This window comes from Balaenoptera musculus, chromosome 16 (assembly GCF_009873245.2).
Source record: "Balaenoptera musculus isolate JJ_BM4_2016_0621 chromosome 16, mBalMus1.pri.v3, whole genome shotgun sequence".
NCBI lineage: Eukaryota > Metazoa > Chordata > Mammalia > Artiodactyla > Balaenopteridae > Balaenoptera > Balaenoptera musculus.
Window position 1 is genome coordinate 33761972 of NC_045800.1, and position 20495 is coordinate 33782466.

Below are 20495 nucleotides of genomic sequence, written 5' to 3' on the forward strand. Positions count from 1 at the left end.
GACTCCAAAGACTGTACTCTCATATTATAGTATACTACTTCTTTATTGTACTATAACTTCTTTTTTTTTCTGTCAGTGTTATAGAACAGTATATATTTTTTGTTAATTTACATACCTTGTGCCTGGCACCTATAACTTTTAATAAGAAGTCTAAAAGTAAAGAGGATTGGACTTCCCTGGTGGCGCAGTGGTTAAGAATCCACCTGCCAATGCAGGGGACACAGGTTCAAGCCCTGGGCCAGGAAGATCCCACATGCCATGGAACAACTAAGCCTGTGCGCCACAACTACTGAGCCCACACGCCACAAATACTGAAGCCCATGCACCTAGAGCCTATGCTCTGCAACAAGAGAAGCCACTGCAATGAGAAGCCTGTGCACCGCAATGAAGAGTAGGCCCTGCTCGCAGCAACTAGAGAAAGCCGGCACACAGCAATGAAGACCCAACACAGCCAAAAATGAATAAATAAACTTTTTTAAAAAGTAAAGAGGGTGGGGCTTCCCTGGTGGCGCAGTGGTAGAGAATCTGCCTGCCAATGCAGGGGACACGGGTTCGAGCCCTGGTCTGGGAGGATCCCACATGCCACGGAGCAACTAGACCCGTGAGCCACAACTACTGAGCCTGTGCGTCTGGAGCCTGTGCTCTGCAACAAGAGAGGCCGCGACAGTGGGAGGCCCGCGCACCGCGACAGTGGGAGGCCTGCGCATCGCGATGAAGAGTGGCCCCCACTCGCCGCAACTAGAGAAAGCCCTCGCACAGAAACGAAGACCCAACACAGCCAAAAATAATAAATAAATAAAAATTAAAAAAAAAAAAAAAGAAAGTAAAGAGGATTGTTCCTTAACAGAGAAGTTGGTTAATTGTTCAGATGTATTTTTAAGTACCTGGAATCCTGTAAGGAGAGAAAAAACTATCATGATGGGAATTAGGTTTACTTTTTAGATTAGTAAGTGTCATTATGTTAATTGTTGGCTCCATGTTAAGATTTATCTACAATTTAAATATTGTTTAAATTTACTCTGGCATAAATGTATTTTTTTTTTTTCTTGTCAGTTTGGATTTAGGTGGCGAGTAGAAAAAGAAGTAATTTCAGGGAAAGGTAATTCTTTTTCTTTATTTTAGTTTTTAATAGGATAAGGTTATTTTGTTATATTATTGAAGTCATTGGGTAAGATTATTCCTAATGTATACAGTAAGTGATTATCTACAAAATACAAAGTAAAATTAGAGAAGGTGTATTAATGATATATTGCTAACAAAGTTCAAAATATAATGCTTTAACGTTTTTTACCTTTAGAATTTTTGCTTCTAGGATATTCAATTGCAGATAAGTAGAAAATGTTCAAAGAGTTAAAAGTTTCCTAAGAAGGAAACTATCAACAGATGAATACTTGAGTTTTTCTCTTTATTAATTTTTGGAATAATGTGTTGGTATTACTGTATTCCAGTCAAATCCACATTTTGCAGATAGAAATTAAATATTACTTTGAACCTAATAGAATTTTTAGACAGGCTAGTTCTTAGGGAGTCACTGAGTTTGAGCCCAAATATTTACTCTGACAGAAAAAGAACAAGCATTTGGTAGACAATCAGTAAATGCTTTTTCTGTGCATTGTAATCTATTCATAAAATTTTTCTGAAAAGTTAATATTTCTATACTATCTCATGCTATAAAATGAGCTTTGTATTATTGGTGATTGCATTTAAGTGTTAATCTCTATACTATCTCATGCTATAAAATTAGCTCTTTATTGGTGATGGCATTTTAAGTGTTAATGCTCCTGAAAACTACATAGGAACATTAAGGAGATAATTTTAAACTAAAAACTTTAAAAAAATCTTTGAAAATAAAGGTTTCGTTTTTAAATGATTAAACATTTATGCTGTCAGTGTGGCTCATATACATCTTCCATAAATTAAGATCAGCCCTAAAGGTACTATAGAGGAGAAGGAAAAAGAATAATTTTAAAGCTATTTTTAACTTTTCTTAGCGTTACATTTTAGTTTGTGCTTTTACCTAAGACAATGAGAACTGTTGAAATGTCTATCACAATTTAAAAATTTTATACTTTTATTGAATGGAATTTTCAAGTGACAGTAAGTAATGCTGCCTTTAAAAAAAAATTGATGGACATTCTCTAAATTCATGTAATTGAAAAAAGTTTTAATTGAGAAGGGGAAAGAAAGCTATTTGCTGTGATTGAATCTTGGTGCTTTTTTAACAATAGAGCTGTTGCTAAACATACAGATTTAATGAAGTATTTATTTGGAATGAGTAAAACAGTGCCAATTTAGAAAAGTTATCAGCCTTTGAACTGGTAATTTTCAAAATTCATTTTGACAGTTTCTTTTTTATGAAAAAAAGTCAGTTTGTTCCTGTTGGTGCAAATTATTGAGATATAAATCCTTTTTTTTAGTTTGTGCAAATAAGTTTGATCTTGTCTTTTTCTGTTAGTTAGTAATTGTTGAGTAGTTTATTTTTTTTTCCCCTCTTGGATCATCAATATTAGTCCTTTTTTGCATAAGGTTTTAATACACAATGGATATGATAATAAGGTGTTGATTTTAGTGTCAAGTGATTCTAAAATTTAGAGCATCAGGTTTGATTACTTATTCTACTTAATCTCAAAATGCTAGTTAAAATGTGCTTTAAATGTCATTTCATGCTGGTACTTAAATGCTGTATTAAAAATTTCAATTTTTATCAATTTTAATATTATTAAATATTGAAAAAGATTGTCCCAGGTATAAGTGCATGTACTTTGGAAAATATACTTTTTCTTTTAGGGTATTAGTGAGTACACTTTTTTAGTACTTCCATCTTCCAAAGTGTAAGATTCCCTCACATGGAGTCACTAAAAATCTGAATCTTAATATAAACAGTCAACTTGATAGATGGTCAACTATCTATCAAGTAAAGAATTCTGGAACTGATTTTTTTTTTTTAAACAGTTCATTCAGCAATTTGATTTGATTGTTGAACATACCACAATTATTGTGGTCAGTTTTTTAATGATTATTTTATAGAGCTAGGAATTTATATATGTATGTCATATATGTTATGTATGTATGTTGAGTAAATTTCAGAGGTAATACCAGATTGTATAGATAAATATTGTCACCAACCATCATAGCTAATATTCCTTCCTTTATTTGCAGGCCAGTTTTGCTGTGGAAATAAATGTTGTGATAAAAAAGAAGGCCTAAAGAGTTGGGAAGTTAATTTTGGTTATATTGAGCATGGTGAAAAGAGAAATGCGCTTGTTAAATTAAGTAAGTTGACTTTAGGTGGGGTATGATTGATTTCTTCAAAGTTTATCTAGTAATTTAGATTTTAAAATATATAGGCTAATTTAAGATTCAATTTAAAATTTTTAATGTGTCTTCTTGGAAACTCTTTTTTTCTCAGAGCTTATGAAAGTTGCAGGAGTGACACTAGGGGAAATAGTTCTAATGCCAGATGTAAACCAGTAATTCGTGAAGTGAAGACCTCTTTCCATTAATTTGAGAATGTCACCAGTGCAGAGTGAGATGCAAAGTATCAGAAAAGGCAATGTAAAGTCTCACATTAGCTGATAGCCATATTGTTGTGGTGTAGACTTAATTGTGTCAATAAAGAAAAAATTTTAGGAGGGCAGATTGTTCTTGATATCAGTCTTAAAAGCTTAGGATTATAACCCAGAATACAAAAGTTTCTCTTAATATACATGTTTTAGGATCTGTTGCTCATTCTTTTTTTTTTTTTTCTAAGCTAGTCTTTTATGTGTCAGTGTCTTCTCTGCATCATGTTAACAACCTTCTCTGGTTCCTAAATACGTGTGCCCTTAGAGTGTCTGCCCACTCCGGGTAGAAATCAAGGATTTCCCCATATGCTACTTGGTACACACCAATGAAGGTTGGTGTCTGAGTTCTTCCTGGAAGTGCTTATGAGGAAGAGTCAACTAGTGTGAACTGAGATTAAAGCAAAAAAGAGACCACAATAGAGGAACTTTTTTGAAAGTTCTTCTCCATTTGAAAACTCTTAGAGTACTTCAGAGGAAATGACTATACCCACACTATTGTTATTAGATGTTTTTGATGTGAGATACAATTAATGCTGCCTGTGAAACAGTTTGCTTTTAGAATAACTTGACAGCACCATTTTCTAAAGCAATGGCAGAATATTTTCAATTTCTCAAGCATTCTAATACAATTTTTATTATATATATACATTTTTTGAGGTGGGAGAGAATCAGATTGTTTTCTTCAGATTATTTGTTTCCCCTCTTACAGTAAAGGAATGTAAGGAAAAATGACAATTTATGATATTAAAAGTAAAGTAGCAGTGCAGTTATTAAAATTTAGCAATTCCGTGGTGTTACTCTTTTTTTTTTTTTTTAGGATTATGCCAAGAATGTTCCTTTAAATTAAATTTTCATCACAGGTAATATGATCTTTTAAAATGTGGTTGTTAATTTTAGTAGTCTTGGACGTAGTCATCTGCACTGGATGTCTAAAGTAGACTTGAGTGGTTGATGGTTTAATTAGTTGATTGTATATAAAATCCACCATTACCATATGACCACATAAACCAGGGAACTGGAAGTTCGTCATGCCTAACTCTAGCCAAGCAGTTGTAAATGTGAAGGCCTGTGCAGGGTGGTAGATAGATGCTAGAATTTTTGGTTTGGAATCAGTGTTCAGATACTGTAATATTCTTAGAAACTATATTGTAAAGCAGGTCTTCATAAAGTGATTCCTATGTCTCATTTAAACATTGTTTTAATTAGAGTTTGTCATTCTTACAAAGGATTATACCTCTGTACTCATTTTAGATGTTAAAATCAGGCTCCTATTGAATGAGCTAGACTGTGTCTGCCATACTGAATGGGGGAGGAGTATCAGTGTTCTGCATTGTGCAGTATATGTAGATGGTAGGCTTTCCTATGTATTCCTCTCAGCTAATCTACTTACTAGTCTTCTTGGGCAAGCTACTTAACCTATGTAAGACTCAATTTTATTATCTCTAAAAATGAGTATACTAAGGTTATTGTGGGGATTAAATGAAAATGCATATAAAATGCTTGACACAGTGTCTGGCGTATGGTAAGTCAAGCATAATGAAGTCCCTGGCATTGCAGATGTTCAGACAAAATCTGTGTAACCTGGCATGATTGTGGTGGTCAAGTTTCATGTCCTGAGTAACACTTGAAAGTCTTAACAGTAAGATTATGCAACTTTATAAAATGTATATATTAGTATATTAATTTAAAATCAGCTGTGTTCTAAATGAGCCTTATCTAGTATTTTAGCTATTAAAAATAAATAAAAAATTTTAAATTCTTAAAATTAGCAAAGTTTTTAGATTACTTGATTTCCCCTCTCTATCAATGATACTGAAAGGTAACAAAGATTTTTTTTGACGTTGAGTTTTGAGCTTCATTTCAAAATTGAAATTATTCTTACAAGAGGCAAAAAGTTATTACTGTCTTAAACAGTATTATAGTATTTGGTGTATCTTAATTTGAAAGGTCTGATAAGCAAGTTTGTTGAAAATAATCTACTCTGTTGTCTCTTCATCCTCTTTCCCAGTCCCAGTTTCAGCATTATCACCTTTTCCTATTTAGTGTTTCTTTTCTTAACCAATTAAAATCAGTTGCTTGCCATCTATGGTACTGACAACCTTGTAAACTTGGCCTAGAAGAGATACAGCTACAGCAGTAAAAGGATAAGTGGTCTAAAGTAGCCATATGAGTTAACAGTAAGCCTTTCCGTCCTCATTCTATTATACCTTTGCTGTATTCCTTTATTCTTAAGAGAAGAATTTTCTGTTTACTGGTGGTTGAGAACTGTTAGAGTGGTTTCTTCTTGTTGTATGTGTTTTTTCAAAGTGTAGGTAGATATGAATTATGTGGCGGGAAATGAGATTTGATTTTGTAATTTTTTTAGAATGGCTAAATGATAGAATATAGAAAGGAAATGAGTAAAACTATGATTTACATTTACTAAGGTTTATACACAGAACTTACAAAAAATAATCCTTTGTCTCAGAGTGTTCAGGCTTCATAATCTTATAGAATTGTTTTAATTAACATACTAACCTAAAATATTTACAGACTCATTTAAGGGTTCCTTATTATGTAAACTACATTTTAAAAATGAGTACTTTAACTGATTTGATTTTTTTACCCATTGATTTTTATTTTTTGTAAAATTCAGTTGAAAAAGTTAACTTTATATTGTTCAACATAAAGGAGAAAAGAAGTCAAGTCAAAAAAAAGAAAGGATAAAGCCAGAAAAGATTGTGAAGAGCCATCACATAAAAAATCCAGATTATCTTCTGTAGAAGAGTCCTCTAAGAAAAAGGATAAAGGTAAAAGGGAATTAAAATAAAATATTTACTCATATTTCTGAACATGAAGTATAATCTGCCATATGTCTCAAATGTTGAATTTAATTAGTAAATGCATTTAGAATTCTGTTTTATAGTAGTTGAAAGGAAACTGGTTGGAGAATTTCAATATGAATTTACAGTAACTTACAGGAGTTTCAAGAACAAGGTTGGTTTTGATTCATTTTTGGCAGATAGTATAATATTGCAACAGCATTCTAATTTCTGGATTTGTTACTTACAGACTTGTTACCTTGAGCAAGTCACTGAATTTCTTGAGTTTCACTTTCCTCGTGTATGTAGTGGTGATGTGAATACCTGCTCTCTATACTGCTGGTGCTTATTGTGGAGAATCAAATAAGGATGTGAAAGGCACTTGGAACACTGTAAATCAGTACATAACCTATAAGTCAGTTTAACATTGTAACACTGTGATTTCAATTATGGTCTGTGATTTTTCTCACTAGCTTATGAGCTTCTTGAAATGATAGAGGTTGATATGTATGTTTCCTCAGAACCTAACATGGTGCTGTGCACATACAATTAGTAAATAACTGTTAAATTCAAATCCAAGTCAACTGCTACTTTTCCTCAGCAGTCCTTAAGCTGTCTAAGCCTTAGTTTTTTCATGTGTAAAATGGTCATGATAATCGTACCTAGTAGGTCATAGGATTTTTCAGAAGTTGAAATGGGATAATGCATGTAAGCAGTTTGCATAGTACTTGGTACATAGTTAGCTATTATGAAGGTTACTGCTAGTTGCTTTTTCAGTCCATAATAAAGTAGAGTCAAATTGACTGTAACTTAGAGTGAATTGGACTTAAATTAGGTAGGTAATGGTAGATTGAATTAGGTTCCAGCCAATGTTAACATAATACTTGAACAGGAGAGGGCTGCCTTGCTCCAGCTATGAAGATCATTAGATATGTTATGTTCTTAGGTACATTTTTTTCTTCTAACATGTCATGATACATTCAAGTATATGTATTGCCAAGTTTTTGACTTGATAAAATCGATAGATGTTGAGAGGAAAAATACTGATATTCTATTGTTTATTGAGAAATGGTATTTGAAACAGAATACCTTTTTTGTCTCTAAATCATGTTCCAAATTTCAAAATAAATTTTAATTAATAAGTGTGAGAATCTCATTTGAGTTTTTAAAAATTTTTATTTATCCTCATGTGCCAGTAAAATATTTAGTGTATTATATCTGAGGATTTTGTAGCATTCACTATTATATAATATATTTATATCGTAGTATGATACTATGTTAATCATTGCATATTCCAAATAAAAGAAGAACTAATCCCTACCTTGTAAAAGTTTATTCAGTACCTCCAAAACAGATAATTAGGTAGCTGGATACTCAGGGCTAGGGATGGGGTTGCACCCCTCAAATTATAATATATATGCATGTGATCTTCCTTATAGATGTTTTTCCTTTAGTGTTCTATATTTCAGTAGGTGATACCTCTGTCAACCTAAAAACTAATATCGGAAATCGGGAAATTATCCTTGATGCCTTCTTTTTTTCTCGTTATTTATGTAAATACTATCAATTTTACCCCCAGGGTATGTATTTCTCATGTTCTCTCTAGTCTAGATCAAACTACCATGTTTTCTCATCTAGGCTACTACTATATTATCCGTACTGATTCTAACACTGTCTTGTCATCCCACCTCCCTCTCCTTAATCCATTCTCTAGTAGTGATTTCCTATGTTCTTAGGATATAACCAATATCTGGACAAGGCCCAAAGGCTCTCTATATGATCCAGCATACAAGGCTTGTTTATCACGACTCTTCACCTTACGTTCACACTCCACCCACATAGCCTTTCAGTTTCTAGGAAATGCCTAACTTCTTTCTGTTTAAGGACTGTATAGGTGCTGCTTCCTCTCTAAAACCTCCAGTCCCATCCTAACTCATCCTTCAGATTTAAGCTTAAATGTCACTTCCTCAGGGATCCTTTCCTGACCATGAATCTAAATTCGGACTCCCATTTATAATGCTTTCACAACCTTGGAACTTTTCCTTCATTACACACATGACAATTACATAAAACATAAGGAGAACAGGGGTTCTGTCTGCTGTGTTCATTGCTCTATCCCTAGCACCCCACTAGCACATGTAAGGCATAAATAATAAAGAATAAGAAAATAAAAGACTTGAAGATTGTTTCAGGGCAACTTCAGAGATAGAAAACCAAAGCAGAGTGGAATTGAGACATCTGTGTCTTATTTACTGTTTATTCAGAGAACCTTTCATAGCAGAGAGCACAGGATATAGTTCTTTTTTTCAGCTTCTTTGGTATAAAGCAGAAAATGACAACATCTTAGCAAACTTTTAGGAAGACCATGTAGACCTCTTTAATATCTTCTCATCTGGGATCGATCATCTGGAACTAGGTTGATCTTGATATGATACTTTCTTGCCAGGCCACCTTAATTTGGCCCAGACTTGAATAGTAATTAATAAATGCTTAATATCTCAGCTGCATTTGGATTGTCGTCATTCCTCAGAACAGTTACTTTCTTGATCTTTTTCCTATCTTTTCAGCCTCTCCTCAGCCTCTTGACTATAATTCCTCCTCCATCTTACCCTTGTTGGAATTGCTCAAGGCTCTTACAGAACTTCTTTTTATTCTCTCTGTTCTCCCTGTGTGATCTCATCAACCCCGTTAGCCTTAGGTTACCATCATACAAAATGTTAAATAAGTGGATGGATGGATGGATAATTGGATGGCTAGATAGCTGAATGGATAGAGAGGAAATGTAAGAAAGATCAAAGCTTGACTTTGAGGACCAGTCTGCTTTGGCAGCTGTGAACAGAACAGGGTATTTAGGTAAATTGTCTGGGCAGGAAGTTCAAGATCTTATCCCTCCCACCTCCACCCTGCCCCCAAGCTCAGTTCCTTGGATAGGCCTTTTCTGACACCCTTCACCCCACTCCTCCAGGCAAGATTAGGTCCCTGTTAGCACGTTCTGATAGCACCCTGCACTCTCCTTTAGAAATACATACCATTCTTGGAATAATTTTTCTGTTAAGGAAGGGACTTTGTGACTTGTTTAGTTCTCTATCCCCAATTCCTAAGCACAGTGCTTGCTCCACATAGTAGGCATTCAGTAAATGTTAGGTGAGTGAGTCAGTGAAGTCAACCAGCTTCTCAATGTTGAAAGGAACATCAGAGATCAGCCCTGGAATCATGACCAAAAATATTTTCTATGGTTTTACCTTTCAAAATATGGTCCTTTGCACTGTCATCACTTGGGAGCTTGTTAGAAATGCATAATTTCAGACCCTTCCAGATCTCCTAAATTAGAGTTGCACTTTAAGTTCTCAGAATGATTCATATGTACAATAAAGGTTAAGATGCACTGCTCTTTATCATGTATTTGTTCTGCTTTAGCTTCAACACCTCCAGGGAAAAGGAACCCATTTTCCAAAATACTCCTTTACATTTCAGACAGCTGTAATTGCTAGCAGGTTTCTCTTAACATTTAGCCCAAACGTACAACTTCTTCCTTCTGGTTCCAATTGTGTCCTTTTTTTAACCTATTGACACTTGGAAGCAGGTATCATGTTCCTTACATGACAGAGAAGAATACATTTCTTTTGCCATTGGAAGTTTAGCTATGTTTTTATTTGCTCTCTGATGACTAGGAAATAAGTAGGAGTGAAGAAACAATAACATAAAGCAGTTGTTGCAGTCCAGGCCTTGGCTTCCTTTGGAATCTTTACCCTGTAGTTCTCACACCCTCTTGTCTGGCCTTAAGGGGCCATTCATGCGACAACTTGGGCTAATTATGAGACCTGTCCAGGGAGGTTGGAGGAATTGTTACTCTCCATCTGTCTTCTGTTCTTTTTTGATTTAGCAGCCTTCAGAAATATTTCCCCTGAGGTCTTACTGCAGGAGATTGTATAATGATGATTTTTTTAGATTACTTTAATAGATCTTCAGTACTTTTTCTCTTTCTGTTTCCCTCACTGGGTAAACCATTGTAGAATTGAAAATGTTTGTTTTATGACATAATTTTTTGTGTGATTTTCAGTTACAGAGAATTCTCACCTGTACGTGATCATCAAAAAAGATTAAGAAAGATTAAAAGATTTTTTTAATCTTCTTTTTCTTAAAAGATTAAGAAAAGGCATTTATTTGTAAACTGCTTTCAGATGTTGAACATCTGTAGATAAAATATTGTTTGTATTGCAGCTAATCTATGAGGGTTTTTTGGAGTTTTTTTGTTTTTTTGCTTTTTTTTGTCCTAGCAACATGAGATATTTTTTTTATAGGTGTTCATTATTTTTTATGTTTTGTGCTAGGTATTCCAGGCTGTACAAGAGCATAAAATACCCCTCCCTAAAAGAATCTAACATTTTAATTAGGGAGATAAGTCTAAGGAACAGGAAAGATTAGAAGACAGGGAAGTGCTTTCCTGTAAGACTATACACTAGACTATTGGGAAGAATTCCAGTTATAGCTATAGCTGTTACACCACTGCAAGGTAATTCTTGACAAAACAGTGCTGGGTTTTTTGTTTTTGTTTTTGTTTTTCAGCACATTCACTCTCAGTGAAATCAGAAAATTCTATCAACAGTATCAAGTTTTTATTTAATAAAAGTATACAAATTCAAGTTATTTACAATTTGGGTTTCCCACAAACTGTGACTTGTTCTGATGTAAATTTTTTTTGTTGTTTTTGTACTGTGTGAGAAAAATCATAGAAAAAAGAGCAAAAGTGTATTTCTTCCCCAAATTAGAACATTTAAAAGTTTCTTATGTCAAGTATAGAAGAGCATAAATTTTTTTTTCAGTAAATACAGTGGATAAACATTTTAACTTCACATCATGAAGTATGAAGGAAGAGCACAAGAGGGATGAAGTTGGGATAGAAAAAATTGGGGAGGTGGATTAAAATTTAAGAAATATTGCTTATATTGCACAAGGCTGAGTGATCGCTTGTCATTTGGTGATTTTGATTGATCAAATTAAATATGTGGTTTGTACATAGAAAGCAAATGTTAGCAACGGTTGTTACTGGTCAGGTTTTTAATAAGTCCTGTAGTTTTCATCAGATTGGATTTCATTGAATATTTGCTACAAATTTTATTGTTTTTTCCCTGCAACATTCCAAAAAGTATTCACAATGACTTACAAAAATATATACTATAAGATTTTTTAAAGGTGAAATCAAAATAATGGAAAAATAAGATAGAATAGGAAAGTAAAGCTAGAGGTAAAATTAATACAGACAAATATTTACCAAAAAGTCTTGCATAATTGCAAAAGTAGATCACAGATTTGTCACTGTTCTTCCTAACAACCAAACGAAAGAAAGGAAACCACCAGTAGAATGATTAATTGTACCCATACAATATTAAAGAGAACTCACAGGGTGTTCAGCTTTTTCCAGGCAGTTTTGAGAGCAGAATCTACTGTGGGTTCATAAAAGGGGGTATCCATTTGTGATATAACAAACAGTAACCTTGTATCTCAACAGTAATACAATGTAGAGTTTCTTAAAGAACTTGCAATAAATAGGGTCTAACAAAGTGTAGTTCAATAACATATCTAATTTATGTTATAATATCTGGACTTATTTATAGAAATTTAGAGATTTGAGACTTCTAGCCTTACTTGTAAATTTATAAACTTAAGAATTAATTTTTTTCTGATTTTAAAGTAATATATATTTATGTGGCAAACTCAGGAAAATATTTAGTAATTGCTCCAAATCACCATTCAATTTAAACTTTATTAGCATTTTAGTATATAATTCTTTTTTTTTAAGTTTCTTTTTCTTTTTTTAAATTTTATTAATTAATTTATTTATTTGTGGCTGTGTTGGGTCTTCGTTTCTGTGCGAGGGCTTTCTCTAGTTGTGGCAAGCGGGGGCCACTCTTCATCGCGGTGCGCGGGCCTCTCACTATCGCGGCCCTCTCACTATCGCGGCCTCTCTTGTTGCGGAGCACAGGCTCCAGTCACGCAGGCTCATTAGTTGTGGCTCACGGCCCTAGTTGCTCCGCGGCATGTGGGATCCTCCCAGACCAGGGCTTGAACCCGTTTTCCCCTGCATTGGCAGGCAGATTCTCAACCACTGCGCCACCAGGGAAGCCCCTAGTATATAATTCTTAAGGAGAATTTTTAAGCGTTCAGTAATCAGAAATTTTAGAGAAATAGAATTTTAAAGATATTTACTGTTTAAAATTTTAATGAAGAGGGAGATATCAGTGGAGCTATTCCTCTAGTTTAGGAATACAACATATTCCTTATGAATTATTTTACTCATACCATTTTGTTTTCAACACATTTGAAGTGTCCTTAAAGCACTGACACTTCCTTTCTCCCCATGTGAATCCTAATCTATCAGTAGCTCCTTCTTCTAAATTAGATTAAGTTTCCTGACAGCTTATAGAACATAGCCAGGCATGAGACGATAGACTTAAGCTATCTGAGGATGGGGTAGCAAGTATATATATTTTTAGAAAGCATACACAGGTTAAAATGGGAAATTTTATAGTTTTTGCCAATTTCCAACTATATGTTGCAGTGAGAGGTGTGAAGTCCTATTTAATGTAAAAAAATAACATTGCCCTTCTCCAATTCTAATTTTTATTAAAAAATCTTTTGGGGAAAGGTCTTGACTGACTTGTTTATATTCATTCTTTTGTTTCCTCTTCCTTCCTTCTCCTTCCCACTGTCCTTCCCCCAGCCCTCTCAAACCTCCCTCATTTCCCAGAAATAATCTTATGTCTCTTCACCCTCCTCAGCTAGGTCAAACTTCTAGTGGTAGGGAGAGGAGAATACTGTAGCCAACCTGAAGAATCTCTAGCTTAGCTTGGTTCTTGAAGTAGAACCATTTCAAGCAGGGGACATGTACCTTGTTATAGTTTGCCAAACCCAGATATCTTCTCAGGTGGTCAGTGACCTGTCTTAGGTGGTCTTGGCAATTTTACAACTCAAATTCTGTTTCTATTATATATTTCATTTCCATTTGGATAATATTCAGTTACCCTTTTACCCTCATTTAACATATGGATTATTTACACCAGATCCATAAAGAAAAACCCAATTTCTATGGGGAAAAAGAATTTTAACTTGCTTTTGTTGATTGTCAGCCATAATCGCAAGTGGTTTAGTTGTGTACCTCATTTAATCATAGTAATGGGCATATAGTAACCCATTTTGCAGATAAGAGAACCAAGACCCAGAGAATTTACATAAATTGCATAAGGTCAAATAGTTGGTTAATGGCAGAGCTACGATTAAACACAGGTTTATAACTCCAGAGTCTGCTCTTTTACTTATATCATCAATAACTGTTCATCAGTGAATCAAACGTTAGTCCACTCTTTATACCTCAGTTTGGGCAGATATATTACACAAATCCACATTAAATGATTTGATCTGTGTCTCAGTTCTATCTGTAAAATGGGTATAAAGAGACTTGACTTCATTGGATTATTATCAGAGTCAAGTGAAATAATAAACATGTAAAGCATGTGTCTTATATGAAGTAGTCTTTGATAACCTGTAGCTATTATATCAGAGAAAAGGAAAATACTGGACATTAGATTTTGTGTTTGTTCTTCACAATGGGTCAGATCAAAAGTTAAGTCTGTAAAAGTCTGACCTGTCCATTGTTTTCATAATTGGAGACTTGCCACTTCTTCAGTAGGCCAAGTTATTTAGGTATGTAATATCCAGAAAAACCAAGATGATAGACCTACTTGCATTATTCAGAGCATATAGGGAAAATTATATGCAGTTTGCATTACATTCTAAAAGCAACATTGAAATCTTAAAGCAGGTCAAGAATAGAACAACCAAAGTGTTGTCAGAACTTGAAATGTTGTTATAGGAAGAAGGTTGAAGGAACCGTAGATGTTTAGCTTAGGAAAAAGTGAAGAGGGAAGGGGTAAGGAGGTAGACATGGAAACTGTAGATATTTTCAAGACTGCTACTATGTAGGAGACTTATTTTTGGTGGCTGGTTGGCAGAACTAGAGTCTATGGATAAAAATAGCCCAAGGACAGATTTTTGCCTTAATTTAAGGAAAAATTTGTCAATTAGAACTACCTGGGGCTTCCCTGGTGGCGCAGTGGTTGGGAGTCCGCCTGCCAATGCAGGGGACACGGGTTCGAGCCCTGGTCTGGGAAGATCCCACATGCCGCGGAGCGACTAGGCCCGTGAGCCACAATTGCTGAGCCTGCGCGTCTGGAGCTTGTGCTCCGCAACGAGAGGCCGCGACAGTGAGAGGCCCGCGCACCGCGATGAAGAGTGGCCCCCGCTTGCCGCAACTAGAGAAAGCCCTCGCACAGAAACGAAGACCCAACACAGCCATAAATAAATAAATAAATAAATAAATAAAATTAAAAAAAAAAAAAAAAAAAAAAAGAACTACCTGAAGAAAGGAATGGAGGAATGGGCTGCTTCAGGAAGTAGTGAGGTGTTTAGATTGGACAGCCACTTGTTATTGGAAGTATTACAGTAAGGTGTTCATTCACTGGATAAGGGCTGGACCTCCAAGCTCCCCTTCCAGTACAGTCAGTGACTTAGATTCTGATCTCCACTTGTCAATAATTACTGTGTAGATTTGATACTGATAGAAATGCAAGCATCGTTTTGTGTTGCCTGTTCTTCTAAATGTTATTTCCTTAGCAGCACCCTTCCCACCTCTGGCAGGTTGTAACAGTTATCAAAAAAGTGATTTGTAGTTACTGTCAACCTCATGGAACTAGGTGTTTTAGATTCGTAGTTAAATATTAATAGATTCATAGGGTTGTAAGGGACCTTAAAGGTCATATAATCCAATCTTGTAGATTTGATTCTCTAAGGATATCTGATCACTTTTTCAGGATGTCCTCTTTCAAAGAGAGTTATTTTATAATGTTATTCTAAACTGATTGTATTTTTTAGTAAAACTGGATCGTCTGCTATCAGAAAACTGGTGTAGGAAAGCTGGCATGTGGGCAGTACTCTTGAGAGGGAACAAGAAAACAGGTGGTTGTAAGGCCTTTTGAAATTAGCTGCCCACTTTCAAAGGCCTTGTAGGTTTGTTCTCTGACATCATTAACGGGATAACACCATGGTGATAACTTTACTAGGCCTAATTAGTTTTTCTGTGCTTTCTTTATCTCAGTTAGTGAATTTTCATAAAAATAAGAGCAGAAGACTGTTTTGTTTGTTTTGTTTTTGTTTTTTGGCTGCGTTGGGTCTTGGGTCTTCGTTGCTGCGCATGGGCTTTCTCTAGTTGTGGCGAGCAGGGGTCTACTCTTTGTTGTGGTGCGCAGGCTTCTCATTGAGATGGCTCCTCTTGTTGCAGAGCATGGGCTCTAGGTGCACAGGCTTCAGTAGTTGCAGCATGCGGGCTCAGTAGTTGTGGCTCATGGGCTCTAGAGCGCAGGCTCAGTGGTTGTGGCACACGGGCTTAGTTGCTCCGCGGCATGTGGGATCTTCCTGGACCAGGGCTCGAACCCGTGTCCCCTGCATTGCAGGCGAATTCTTAACCACTGCGCCACCAGGGAAGTCCCAAGCAGAAGACTTTTTTCTTTTCACATATTCAGTTTGGGACACTGGCGTTCCAGTGCTGGCTGTGGTTGAGTGGGAATCTTATTCCCAGAGCTTTATAATTTTATCATCTTCGTGTGTCGATCGTTAGAAGCACAACCCCCACTCCCTTTTTTTTTTTTTTTTTTTTTGCTGTTTTTGTTAGAATTTGTGCTAGAATAGATTCAGTTAGGACCAAAGTTCAGACATACATGTTGATTCAAGGATCAAAGTCCAACAGGAAAAAAGGCTAGAACCACCATGGCAAATCAGTACTGTTTTATTTTTGTGTTGTGTTTAACTAAGGTACATTCTTATTGACAGGCCAAATTTGTGTCGCTTCTTTTCCAGACTAATGGTCATTATTGGAGAGGAATTATTTGCTAACATAATTACTTTGTGGCATATAATTTTGTTGTCTCATAATACATGTTTCAGTATTTGATAATTTTTAGTTGACTAATATAGGGCGATTCATTTGAAACATGTCTATTTTGTTATGTTTTAAAAATAAAATACATTGTTTTTACTGATCTTTAAAGGTAATACATGATTATTGTTTAAAATATAAAAAAGTTTGGAAATGCTTAAAGAGTAAAACTATCCCAGGCCCACAAGTAATATAATCACTGTTAAGTTTGGTTGGTCCTTACAAACTTATTATTTATATATATATATGTGTGTGTGTGTGTGTGTGTATTTATTTATATACACACACACACTCATAAATAATAATATATATATCTATATGTAGATACAGTGTTTTAATACAGATTGTATTATACTGTGCCTGCTTTCTGTAACTTTTAAAAATTTTGATATAGCATACACATTTTTCTATGGTAATTCAGATGTGCTATGGTTTTTTTTTAATAGCTGTATAGTATTTATTTAACCAAGCCTTAATCCCTAATTGGTGGGGATTTAACTTGTTTTCTTTTGCTGTTGTTGTTATACAATGGACATCTTTGTACATATATCTGAGGTGCTCGTTTATTCTAAGTAAATAATTAAGTTCCTAAAAGCAGCATTGCTGGTCAAAGGGTAGCTATATTTTAAAGTGATCTATATTGCCAGATTTTCCTCAAGAAAATGGTATTTACTCCTAACAATGTATGAGAACATCTGTTTCTTCATTGAAATGGACTTCCTCTAGTTAATGTAATCAGCATTAATTTTTTTTTAAGTCTGACAAATTTTTTTTCATAATTTAACTAGCTAGTCCTATATACTAGTTCAGTTCTTAAGGTCTTGATCCTAATGTAAATACTCTCTACAAAAATCTTAACCTGCATGTCTTTTGTATGATCAATAAAAATAAGAAACTAAATTAAAGACAACTGTATTGCAAGAGATAATTCCTTTATAATATAGAGTTAATATTGGAATTGTTACTTTAACTCAGTATAACTTATAGAAGTTTCCCATGAGACTCTAAATCCTTGGTCTATTTGCTGAGGCTCTTTGGTATATCTCAGCTTATTATCTTTCAAAAGAATTTATTGGTCTGGAAAAGTGCATTAAATTTTCAGAGAGCCATAAAAGTTGAAGCTAAACCACAGGTACATCTGGAATTTATTTAATTGCATTGGTGGGTAGTTCAAAATGTGTTTTAAATGTAATGTGCACATTTTTAAAAATCTCTTTTAAATGAACAGGAAGCGCTGATGAGGAAGGAAGTACTTCAGAATCTGAACTTTGGAAGGGCCCACTACCAGAGACAGATGAAAAATCACAGTAAGTCCTGATAATAGTATTAATAGACAATGATAATGCATACCTTCTCCATCAGTCTAGGAAGCTATGACCACAGCCATTTTTGATAACAGTTAATGAAAAACTTAGCATCATGAATGTCTTTTTAAAGCCAAGGACCACCTGGCCTGCTAAGGTCAGAGTTTTTTCCCAGCCATTGTTTATGGCCATAAACAGCCAACTTGTCCAGCTCCCTCTTGGTGAGTAAATCTTTCCTCAGCTCACATTGTTTCAGAGAGATGCTGTTTACTAGCTTCCAGAGCAGCCTATCCATGATATTCTGATTATCATAAACCTATACAGGGGAGCCCCTTGCAGATATATACAGGTGTATAAGTTTTCTTGCCAACAGCCACCTTAGCCCCGAGAGATACACAAGTCAACACATGCATTGTTCTCTGCTATTGGTTGGAAGAGCTGTCTGCATATAGGCTGGAATATTATCAGTTCTTCTCATATACTGGGATGTTCACCACTTGAGCTTTATCTGTTGAAAGGGGATAAAATAATACCTACTACAAAGAGTTTATTGTGAAGATTTAATAGAATAAAGAATGTAAAGCACCTGGTCTGGCACAATACCTACCAATATAGTAAGTGCTCAATAAATTTTAGTCCCATTTTGTTACTCTAGGCATATTGGTTCATAATAAGAGACCTGTTGAATCAATCATAATTCGCTAATTTAAGCTGATTATAAAACATATTGCTAATTATATAATATGTTCTCAGTGTAATAGAATTCAGGTATGTTGGAAAGAGGTTTTTTTTAAAAAAAAAAAAAAAGATTAGTTTTTTTCTATGACCTTAACCTTTATTTTTTTCAGCCAAATAAAGAATTCCCAAATGAATCGTCATTATAGATCAGATTATAAAAAAAGGTATCACTATCCTAGTAAAACTATCAGCTGAACTTTTGACCATATAACTTACCCTTGAAGAGCTGAAAATGACAGAATAGGTCTTGGAGTCAACTCACCTTTTTGGCAGTAAAGATACATGAATAAAGTCTAAGAGGGATTTCATAATCCAAAGCTCTTTGTGACCTTATAAAAACTTGACATCAGGTACTGACATCTAAGTTCACACAGAAATTCAGCTAATTTCATATATTTAAGTTCTTACTATAATTCAAAAAATTCCACTGCATTTTGCTGTCATGCTTCGGAAAAGGGACAGTAGCCAGGAGAATACCAAATTGTAGGTAATTTTACATCAACTTTATCTGATTCTGGAATTAATTTTTTAAAAATTTGAACATGGTTGTGGTGGCTCTATGCATTCACAATTATTTAAAATCAAATGATGGAGTCCCATTGTGAATCTCTGATCTAAAAGAACATTTTCTGAAGAGACTGGTACACAGAATTTGTCCAGCTTGATTCTCTGTTCCCAGAAGGGAGAAAAGCAATTGTACATACATTTAATCTTCAGAACAGCTCTATGAGGAAATGTGATGTTCTTTATTTTATAGATAAGGAAACTGAGCCCAGAGAAGTTAAATACCTTGCTTACTCAGCAAATAAGTGACAGAGCTAGGACTTAAAAAACACTGTCTGACTTGAAAACCTGTGCTATTTCCATTGTACTTCTCTGGCTCCTAGCACTAATATTTATTTAGTACTTTACAATTTTCATAAGAGTTTAACACATTATAGTTTAATATCTCCTTTCAGAGTTCTGTTCTTTGTTTTAGACATAATCTTCACTGCTACAGATACATATTTACTCTTCTCAGAGTAATAAAATCTGCAGCCTAAGCAGATTTTCCCTATTCCTAGGAGTAAGACTTGTATTTTTCCTTAAAATCGTTTTTTTCATTCATTTTTTGATCAGGCTATAATTTGAAATGAGAATGAACAGAGTAAGTTATAAAGTCAACCAAAAAGTAAAGAGAAGCAATGACATTTCACAAAGTACTTCAAAGTAAAATCTTAGGTAATAAATACGTTCAGGGAGACGTGCCAACATATACATTTTCAATTTAATCAGTCTTGGTGTAGTTATGATTATTTTAGAAGCCAAGAATTATTTGATACCTGAATCATGAAATATATTGCTATATAAATGAATCAGCAAATATGTTGGATTAAAATATTTTATTTTTATTAATCTCATATAATGTGTCACCTAGTAATTTTTTTCTCTAATTGTTGATTTTAATCAATATGTATACTTTTTCTTTTAAATAGGGAAGAAGAATTTGATGAATATTTTCAAGGTTTATTTCTGTGAGATGGAAGAGGGATGCCTACATTCCTTAATGTGAAAGTATACTTTGAAACTCTTCACAAAATTTTGTCTACAAGTTGCAACTTGAGTGGTTTGTCTTTGGAAATAAAAATACAGCTACTCTCAGGATGTCAGATGCTTTGGAAGTTTTTCAGTTTTATTGGATGCACTTTTCCCTATTTATCTTTTCAGTTGTTTATCTACAACTCTGTTCCATCTGTAGCTCCTAGAGTATGGACCTAGTACATCCTCTAGTACAGAGATCCATTGTGCCTATATTTTTGTAGGTTTTTTTTTTCCCCACTGATTCACATTTAAGTTCCCTTGCCTCAGCTTAAATTTTTAGGATTATTGGGATCTCACGAAATTACAAAGTAGATTAAATATGTCTTCGCATACCCCTCTTTTGAGTACCTATTTTGTCATTAGCTGCCTTTTCTTTTTTTCCTTACATTTCTCTTGCTTCCATCTCACCTCTACCACTTAACGGAGTTTGTTACAATCAAATTTGATTCCCCAGTGTATGGGCAATTTATTATAAAGTAAATTAATACCACAGGGGGCCAAATGAGATTCCAGTAGTCTA

At 34.5% G+C, this 20495-nt stretch overlaps 1 protein-coding gene across 3 annotated transcripts in view; it reads left to right on the forward strand.

The window, feature by feature from the left end:
- The window catches only part of LOC118882992 (protein FRA10AC1), a 40067-nt gene extending 20029 nt beyond the window's left edge, over positions 1–20038 (forward strand). For all 3 annotated transcript variants that reach the window (XM_036829485.1, XM_036829484.1, XM_036829486.1), the window contains 6 exons: positions 1054–1099; positions 3160–3273; positions 4381–4423; positions 6234–6352; positions 17581–17659; positions 19870–20038. In XM_036829485.1, the coding sequence (XP_036685380.1) occupies positions 1054–1099; positions 3160–3273; positions 4381–4423; positions 6234–6352; positions 17581–17659; positions 19870–19912 (444 nt within the window). In that variant the 3' untranslated portion in view covers positions 19913–20038. The remainder of the gene's footprint in view (positions 1–1053; positions 1100–3159; positions 3274–4380; positions 4424–6233; positions 6353–17580; positions 17660–19869) is intronic.
- The last annotated feature ends 457 nt before the right edge of the window (positions 20039–20495 follow it).